Below are 10,157 nucleotides of genomic sequence, written 5' to 3'. Positions count from 1 at the left end.
GTTAGGCACTAAAGACAGGCTGATGGTTTTGTACCTGAATGAGTGGAATTTAAAATAGCCATGCATGCAGATGAAGAGTTTATTAGTAGGCCTGAATCATCTATATCAGAATTTCTGGCTAGGTGATTAATTGGTCAAAATCCAAATTAAAGCCAATGGGCACTATAGAGTTAGCTAGTTTATATTCTAACTGGCAATTCTGTTGGTGCCCAGAGGTGCAAGTGTCTCTTTCTGCTAATACCCTTTCATGGGTAGTCCTGGAGATGACCTACTTGGCAACTCCTTTATGGATGGCATTATATAAATTATGTATGTGATGACCAGTTCCATGTGCACTTACAACAGCTAGGGAGGCCCTGGTTTATAGTATCACATCACTTAGTTTGAGTCACATGCTCATGCCAAATTAATTTCATGGGTAATTCTGATTAGAAAACAGAGAAGCAGCCTTTTGTGCAAGGCGGCGGCTGATTGTAGGATTTATGTCCCATCCATTAACAGAGTCAGATGGAATTTTTGCCATTATGAGTTTTGCTGTTCAGATAATACTTTTCTGCTAACACTGAATGGCAATGCTTTTTGGAGTCTATCTTTAGACTTCTACTGTACCTCTGAGATTCTCGGCATCTCCTATACTGTATTGCTGGAGGAAATCATTAGTTCACAGATTAGATTATAAATACTTATTGGAATACTGTAAAGCTGATGTTCAGGATCTTTGAGATGAACGCAACAGAGTTACAAATGTTTCATTCTGCAAAGTCAGCGGAAAGTTGCTTTTGCATCCACATGTAGTGTCACTTTAGATTTAAAATTGAGTTTGATTCCACAAAAACGGATGTTTTGAGTATATTGTACTCCACAGCAACTTGATCAGAAGAGTATAGCTAGGTTGGCAATGTAACACAGAAAATGCCTTTTGGAGTCTCGGGCTGCCTCTCTGGGCATCCCTGCCTGCCCCCCAACAACTCTTCACTTCTGACACACCAACCAAGTCACCAGTCTTTTTACGTCCACTGAACAGGAATTCACCAGGACTGCAAAAGGCAATCTCTAAAGCAGACGGACACGCCTGGCTACTCTTAGGTTCCCATTGGCGGCAAAATTAATTCAGAGCATGCATGCCTCTCTAATTAATACTCTTGTGGAGCATGTATGAGAATACCTTTATTTTAGAAAGTGCAGGAAAAGCTGTGTTTTCTAGATGGATATGCAGGGCCAGGACAGAATAATGGGGGAAATGAGGAAGCCTGCCAAAAGATCCCTGTGACTCAGACACAGGAAACAATACGGAGACTTTGCCTCCACATTCCTTCCAGTTGTGCTCACTCTGCTCTTTGTTCAAGGATTGCAACATCCATTAAGCCCGCTAGCAGAACCTCCAGTGACACAAAATAGTTCTGGTTTCCTTGCCATGATTAGCAGCACAAAGAATGTGTAACTGCTCAAACCAAATTCAACTAGTTTAGGGCTAACCAGGTATTTGGTTTTTTTTTAATGGATACCTGAACTCATTCATGGTTGCAGATGTAGATAGTCTTCAAGGCACAGCAGAAACATTTCCCAAAGGATCTAAAGCAGGTTGGTCCAATGCAGCCCTTGAGGCCTTTCTGGTGGCCCCCTGCAACATTTGCCCCCCACCCTGGCTTCCCAAAAGCAGATCAGGCGGTGCTGGGCTTGGGGAAGGAGGTGTCTCTGACAGGGTCCTGGAGTCCTCCTGCCTCCTTCCCAAAGTCTAGTTAGCACTATCCCAGCTGTGGGGAGGAGATGAGAGAGCCCCAGGACTCTGCCAGAGCCTCACACCTCCTTCTCAAAGCCCAGGGCCTTGCTTAGCCAGCTTTGGGAAGGCAGCACGAGGGCTGGTGGAAGCGTTGTCAAATTTAGGCCTGTGGGTTCTGCGTCAAAAAACTCTTGCCGCCCACTTGCTATGAAAAGTTGGACCACTTTGATCTAAAGCATCCATTTTCATTCATTTTTGTAAACATTTTCATTCAGAATGGGTTACACCACGCTCAGTGTGGCTTACTGCACAATGAACTGCCGCCATCATGTTCCTATGTTAATTTAAGATGCCATTTTGTGGGAGGTAAAAATCAGAAAATCCAAGGTAATTCCAGTCTTTTTTTTACTACAACCCCCACCTCTCTGTCTTGTGTGGATTCATCACTGACCCAACCACATGCAATCCTACACGTATCTACCCAGAAGTAAGTCTCACTGAGCTCAATGGGGCTTGCTCCTAGGTAAGTGAGTACAGGATTGCAGTCTCAAGACTGGACAAGTTGGGGGGGGGGAACAGGACACATTCAAATCCCAGCCACTGCATTGAGAACGCTGTTTTCAAGGTATTCAACAAAGGATGGTGGTTAAGACAGAAACATCTTCACATAGCAAACACCTATTTATTAATAAATTAGTATACCAGAAGGCAAGTTTCTTTCAACGTCATCCTCTCCTTCCCCTCCCCATGCAAGGTAGGACATTCCACCTTGCAATATCCTCTCCAAAGTAAGCATTACCATGGACTGGTTTATTACTGGCATGGTAGTTGCAAATATAATAGAGGCAGATTTCTTACAATGCAGCATTTTTAATAAAAAGTGATGTCTGTGTGGAGGGGGGAAATGCAAAGACCAACTGAGGTATTTGAAACCTATTGGCCATATCTGTATATATAGATTTTTTTAAAAAACACACACAAAAAAAAGACAAAAAAATTGAAGCACAAATCAATAAGTCTTGTAGAATGAGAAATGTGGCACTGCCAGGGTTCTTGTTTACCTTCCAGAGTCCAGCTCCAGGTGCTACTCCAAAAATGACCCAAATTACCAAGACCACTGAAATCCTAAAATGGCAAGGCAAAGTACTCCTCTTGAGTTGAGTGGACAGAATTACATTCATCTGCAGACCAAAATGTCATTATCTTGAAGGCTGGAGAAGTTACATGTAACATGTTTTGGAGGAGTCACCCACCAATATCTGCTTTGTCCACGTGGAAACCATACAAGGAGCTCAAAAAACATCAACAATTGGAATCATCCAGCAGTAAATGTGCTTTTTCTTTGTATCGTCTTAAGAAAAGCTGATCAAACTGACAACCGTTTTTCACATAAGCCTCCAGTTACGAGCAGGGCAGTAAACGAGAATTAAAATTACCTGCCATGAGAAAAAATATATGTATTTCAAGTTGAAGTTAAAAAAAAAAAAACCACACATACAACATCAAAAGCAGAACAAAAAACACCCCTAACTGATGATGAGATTAGAAGTAGATGAAGCCGGTCCAAATTCAACAGATAAAATTGAAAAGAATATCTGTGGTTGTTGTTTTTAAGTGGTTAGAATGACAGGTTAAAATGTTGTAATTAAGAGGGGGAAACAAGACCTTTTAATTCAGATAATAAACACATTGCCCCTCCCTCCTCCGGCAAGGAAGAAAAAAGCAAAACCTACAAGAAAATACTGGCCACAAGTTCTACAAAATATCCTGCCGGCGAGCGCAAGTAGCAGCCAGAATGTGTGTGCAGCGTGCAACCATTTGGTGGGCCAGCCTAGAGCAGATCAGGCAGGTGGCTATAGACCGAATCCAGGAGAGTCTGGCTTGCTTCCTGGCTCTTGACACCAGCAATTTCGAAAAGCCTGTCCAGCTTATCTTCTGCCTGTGGGATCTCTTCAATGGCAAGCAGCTCTTCCGGGTTCAGTATGTGAAGCATGTCGTCAAAGATGGGCTGCAGGTCACAGGGGTCCAAGCGCACCTGTCGCAGCACAGTATCCTTCTTTTCTGTGGAAAGAAAGAGGGTGCTTTGCTATTAACCCAGGATTTGCCGGAAGTCCCTTGGCCATGGCAACCTCTGCAACTGCAAACTGAAGCCTCAGCACAGAGCCAAACTATAAGTTACACTCCTGAGGTTGGATCCAGGCTCTCAACATGCTTAGAGCAGACACTGTTTAATCAATGGAAATTCTACTATACTATAAAGACTGCCATATTTCTCTTTACACCTGCTTTCTGCCTAACCAGAAATCTGTGTGTAACTGCAGCAACAGGTGGGCATAATGCTTTGAAAAATGGAGACCACCCAGCTCTTGCTTATCCCAGAGTCCTAAGGGCAGCCTGATAGCTGCAAGTACCTAACAGAGGCCAAGGATGAAACAGTAAAACCTCCAATGGCACAACCAAGCAGAACTGAATGGAAGGACACCTCCACTTCGTCCCAAACCCTCCAGTATGGAATAACAAGGGTTTGCAATGATCTGTAAGTCTGGATCCAACCCAACAGGGAAGTCTGCATTCTTGCAGCAAATCAGCCCACCCGATCCCTAAACTTGCTCTGCAAATGCTGCTCATTAATCCATCCATATCTGGTTCATGTAGAATCCTGCTTCCTGCGAACTTAAAGGCCTGTTTGCAAGACCCCGAGCTTCTTCTTATTTCTATCATGTTTTCCTGTCAGCTCAGATTCCAGCATTTTTGTGGCTAAGGTTCTTCCAAGCCCTTCTATCAGGGTAGCTCAGCATCCTCTTGCCTGGCCTACAGAAAATGTTACCCCAGATGACCCACCTGGGCCATACAGGTTTGTTAAGATAAAGTAGTGGGAGGGAATTGTGAATTGCACCTTGAGCGATGACAAGAAAAAATGGAACTAACCATTGCAGTTATTTTAAAATGTTTGGCATAGCATAAAATCAACAACAGAGCTGCTTTGTAGAAAGCTTGCCTTATGGGTGATAATCATCAAAAGAAATGTTTAGAAACAAACACTGCTGTATTTTGGGCAACAAAATCTAAGTCTGCATTCCTAATACGTTACTGTTGTTCCGTTTACTTTGAAATCTGACAAAAAAAACACTACAAGCATGAGATGAGATTTCAGACTGGCAAAATTCAGTACCTTTGGTAATAAAGGAGCCTGTTCGGCTCAGAGCGGAGCAGCCGCTGGAAGTTGAATCACAACGCAGAAGCGGTTCTGACTCATCCACAAAAAAGCACTTGTTCTTCTCCAAGGGAGATGGATCCACAGGGATAATGGCTGTATCTGGCTGTGGAGCTGGGCTAGGACTTAGAGGAGCAGCATTTGCAGGAAGAGCTGATTTGTCAACTTCAAGCTGAAAGACAAGGACGCAAAATGCATTGGACATGAGGAGTCAGCAGTATTACATCTCTGCAGTGCAAGAGGTCCCACCCTGCACGGCTGAGAAGAAGCGCCAGCCAATCCACTTCTAGGGGAACTTGCAGAGAATTATTCGGCATTAACATGAAAAGCTTATTAGCTAAAGAAATTCCCCGCTCCACAACTGAGTGTGGGGCCAATAAAAGGACATTGCCAATCTTTCCTGTACTGGTTTTTTTGGGGGGGAGGGGGGGTTGTTGTTCATTCAGGGGCAGAAAAAATGCGATGATTGATCCTCATGATGAAGCAGTTACAGCAACAGGGCTGACTTCAGAGCATACACACAAGATGAGTCAGTGCAGGTTCTCACTCACTCAGGTTTAAAATCACAGGCCAATAAATACTGGTTTTGGGCAGGAGTGGAGAACTTTTCTGGCCTGGTGGGCCAGGTCATTCTCTGCACCCACCCCCGCGGTCTAACATTCACAGCTGGGTGGAACAACCTTAAGGAGAACCCCTTGCAAAGCTTCACTGCTGAGCATGTGGGCTGGGGGGCTGGGGGCTGCACTCTGCAAGGGCTTCTTGCCCCTCCCCCATGCTGGGAGAGGGAGCGACAGACAACCCTTCGCTTTCTGAAGCTCCCTTCCTGTTGCCTTGTCTGTTGCTGCTGCCTGAGGCAGTTGCTTGACCCTCTTCAGGAGGGCAAAAGCTCTGGTTTCATTGCACTATGAAACTGCATGCCATCTTACAGTAGTTTACAACATTTACTTTTGAATGTACAGGTACTCATTTGGGTTTCCGTTAAACACTAAAACTAATAAATGGCTTTGAGGCATCAGTAACTTGCACAAAAGTGGCCTGTGTTGAATAGTAAGCAGAGGCTGCCCTTTCCCCAAGAAGATACAGTCGTACCTTGGTTGTCAAACGCCCTGGAACTCGAGACATTTTGGCTCCGGAACGCCGTAAACCCGGAATTGATTTTCCGGTTTGAGAACGTTCTTTTGGAACCTGAATGTCCAATGGGGCTTCCATGGCTTCTGATTGGCTGCAGGAGCTTCCTGCAGCGAATCAGAAGCCACAGTTTGGTTTTTAAATGTTCTGGAAGTCGAACGGTCTTCCGGAACAGATTCCGTTCGACTTCCAAGGTACGACTGTACTGTCTTTTAATTGCCTGCAGGCAACATTAAAGGAGGGAAAGGCAAGCACCTCTGAATGCAAGGTTGCTTTCCCATGTATGTGTACAAGGCGGTGGCTCCCCTCCCTCTGCCCCTCCCCCCTCCCCTAGGGCACACGCCGATGGTCCCATGTATGTGGCAGAGAAGAAAAAGGTTTTCCTCCCTCTGGCCTCTTCCCTTCCGCATCTATGCAACAGTCTCTCTGTGTGCACAATCCAGAAGAAAACATTACAGAAGAATGTCAACTATAAGGCAGACATTCAAAACAACATAAGGGTTGCTCATGCAAAAGCTTTCCTGGCATAAGAACCTAAGAAGAGCTGCTGGATCAGGCCAAGGGACCATCCAGTCCAGCATCTTGCTCTCACAGTGGCTGAAGTTGCCCGTCAGAAAGCAGCAAGCAGGATTGGAGCACAACGCTCTCCCTTCCTGCAGTTCCCTGAAGCTGGTCCTCAGAAGCATGGCTGCCACCAGAGCCATCGTGGCTGGCAGCCATAGACCTCTCCTCCTCCTCTTCCAGGAATCTGTGTGATCCGCTGCAACCCTGAATGAAGTCCCCGCTGCTTAGAGACACTTGCACTCTATGGGTGGAAATCGGGAGACAGGTGCATGCGTATGGCTGGGGGGTGGCTACCTGGCGCCACCTTGCTGCTTCCTTCCACCTGGCTCAACACAGAAGAACTCCCCACAAACCCTCAGCAGAGCCTCTCGCAGAGGTGCTGGGATTCAAATCTGCTCTCAGAATCCAGTTCTTCCAGGAATTCTTCCAAGCAAACAACAGAAGTGTTAATGACCAAACCACAACCTTGCTTTTAAAGAAATATACTTTTAAGTGAATTTTTAAAGAAGTGCACACAGCATAAGTTGGGGGGGGGTTAAGCAAAACTGTGAATTATTTAACCACTAGATGGGCAAAGAGCTTCTTAGGATCCTCTGTGGATGCCAGCAACCTGCCTAATGCTCTGACATCAAGAGCAAGTCTATTGCAGCAGGGGCTGAACACTGACTCACTCACAGAGCCTTGCTTTAAAGGGGGGGGAGGGTTCCCAAGAACAAAAGGAGAATAAACACATGCACACACAGAGTGTGCTCAGCTAGCCGATTCAATTCTCAATTTGAACAAAGCGGCATTTATGTAGAAGTGTCTTAAAACTCAAGTGAACTCTGCTGAGCACGTGCAGGTCCCACATGCAAAAAGAGGGAAGCAGAAACAAATTTCCTATACAGCAGCTGTTTGGGCTTTAATATTTGGTAGCTTAGACGATTGGAAGCTCCGTCCTCTTCTTCTTCCCCCTTTGAATGTGCGCCCTTGTGCACGGTTTTGTGCTTGAGCACACGTAATGGAGGCTAGGTCTACAGAGGCAGCAGAATGAGGTGGAAAGGTGGACCAGATCGCAGGAGGGGCTCATAAAATTGGAAATTCCCTTTGTGGGTGGGAAACTGGCATGCTAAAGAATGTGCTAGGCTACAATCTCATTACCTGTTACAGAATACTGTGTGTGAGAGAAGCCATGCTCAGAGACAATGCCAAAGGCTGAGGCTAAAATGCTCCTGCGGCTACATGTACCTCCAGCCATGCTACCAGAGATGTTTTTAATGGAAGGTGTTGGGGGCAATGGATGTCAGCATCAGATATGTGCTTTGCTTCTGAGCTATGGCCAGTATGAATATGGCATGGAAAGAGAATTAATAGGAATTAGAACTGTATTAAACCAAGAAGAAAAGCCACTTGCTCAGGCTCAATCGGGATCAAAGCCTTAAAAATGCATTCCCGCTAAGTAGCTACTGCCTTCCTTGCTGGAAACAGGAATGCACAAGCAACTGAACTGCTCACCCCAAAAGGGGCCATATATTTGTCAGTGTTCAAACAAAACAGTCACACAAAGTTGAAGGACTGCTCCCAAAGCCCAGTACAGTGGTACCTCTGGTTACAAACTTAATTCGTTCTGGAGGTCCGTTCTTAACCTGAAACTGTTCTTAACCTGAGGTACCACTTTAGCTAATGGGGCCTCCCACTGCCGCCACCATGCAATTTCTGTTCTCATCCTGAGGTAAAGTTATTAATCCAAGGTACTACTTCAGGGTTAGCGGAGTATGTAACCCAATGTGTTGGTAACCTGAGGTACCACTGTATTCTGCTGCCCGTCCCTTCCCTAAGGTCCAGGAACTGACACGGGGCAGGGAAGGGAGCAGCAGATACTGGTGGAGGGCCTCTTCCTGCCGGGACCACTAGTCACAGAGCCCCAGGTGGAAATTAACACTATCCATGTCATTTCCACTGGGGAGAATGACATTTGAACCCCAGGTCGCACCCCCAGGAGAAAACTCTGCTCTACTTGGGCTCAGGGAGTATCTGCCCGCCTCCTTTCCATTGAGGGCCTTGCAGTGGTGGGACTCATTAGACCAAGGTGAGCACAGGACTTGCTTGCCTCTCTGCAGCTCGCAAGCATTCCGTCAAGGGTGCTAGGTCTTGCAAACATCCAAATACTTACTGCTTCGCTAACTAGAGATAGCTTGCTACTTTTTTGGTCAACCCAACATTCATAGCTGTGGCGTTCCTGGCAGTTTGAGTAAAGAGAGATTAATAGTGCTAACCACCAGTAAAAAGGCCTCAATACATGGCCCAAACATGAAATGCAAAATCAGTAAATATTCCACAATCAGTCAGAACCATCAATATACAGAATCATTGCTGTTAAAGTGAGTAGGTTTAATGGCAATAAAAACACATTCTGAGCCATTCGTTCAAGCAGTCGGCCCAATCTCCACTGGGCTCAGAAGCAGGTTCCTAAACTGCTTCTCAGCACTGTGGCTTCCCTAAATTGCAGCACGGAGCATCTGGGCCCAGAGCAGAACCGGGTTGGCTTCCTAGTCCTTCCCAAAGAAAGGGTTGGCTCTGTGCAATGTGGCTGACTGGGCTTGTGTCAGGAGCAGCTGGCACTGGCAGGAAATGGGAAATGAAAAGGGGTCATAGGAGGACAGAAGAGGACGCACAAGAGAGCAGATACTGTTACTCTCAGTTACTCAAGGCAATTAGCTCCCATGACTGCTAATAAAATATTTCCATGAACCCAGTATAATCCACCACAGCACTCCAGACTCTGTGTGTCTCCTTCTAGGCAGTCTTTAGGCTAAACAATCAGATCCCAGTCATGCAATTCTCTGCTAAAATCCTGTATTTTAAAAAATATTTTTATTTATGTATTTATTAAATTTGCACACCACCCTTTATCCATAGATCTCAGGGCAGTTCACAACATAAAAAATACAAGATAAAAAACACGAAACACATAATTAAAAATGCGAACAAAAACAAACCAATAACCCCACGAGGGGGTGCCTGGACATGTTTTTGCCTATGCTAATCTTGTACCAAGGTCTTGTCTGGACATGTTTGCCAAGGTTGAATTAGTGTAACCTCTGTCTACCCCTTCACTTTTGTGACATGTCAGTGATGTTAAGGTGATGTATCAATGATGCTGTACAAACTGTATTCTGGGATTTTGTGGGAAGTTTTAAAAGTCAATGTCGCCCCATGCTTGGGGTTCCTTACTCCCGTGGGGACCTGTTGCGCAACAATAAAGATCATGGTCTACTGACCGCTGTTTTGCTCCAAATTACTTGGCTAGAATTTCCTTCTTTTACTGACCACATGGACCTGCGGTCTTTGAAATGTCCCAATTTCACCATGATTGCTTCAATTCATTGTCTTATGCATTTGTAGAAATTGATTTTTCATGGAAATATACTACAATTGAACATTTTCTGCAAAAGAGAATCTCTTTGCATAACTTCTTGAGCCTTTTCCAAAATTGCATTTGTCCTCAATTAAATTCCCTTCTCTTTCCTAATAGGGCAAATTCAAGAAGAT

General features: G+C 45.1%; 1 protein-coding gene across 1 annotated transcript in view; it reads right to left on the bottom strand.

Moving 5' to 3' along the window:
• Positions 1-2,382: 2,382 nt before the first annotated feature.
• TNFRSF21 (TNF receptor superfamily member 21) overlaps positions 2,383-10,157 on the bottom strand; it is a 28,637-nt gene continuing 20,862 nt past the window's right edge. Inside the window, exons 5-6 of the mRNA XM_033145577.1 lie at positions 4,893-5,106; positions 2,383-3,781 (exon numbers count right to left, since the gene is read on the bottom strand). Of these exons, the coding sequence (XP_033001468.1) occupies positions 3,552-3,781; positions 4,893-5,106 (444 nt within the window). The 3' untranslated portion in view covers positions 2,383-3,551. The remainder of the gene's footprint in view (positions 3,782-4,892; positions 5,107-10,157) is intronic.

Source organism: Lacerta agilis, chromosome 3, assembly GCF_009819535.1.
Source record: "Lacerta agilis isolate rLacAgi1 chromosome 3, rLacAgi1.pri, whole genome shotgun sequence".
NCBI classification, from domain to species: Eukaryota; Metazoa; Chordata; class Lepidosauria; order Squamata; family Lacertidae; genus Lacerta; species Lacerta agilis.
This window is presented reverse-complemented; position numbering and strand designations above follow the sequence as displayed.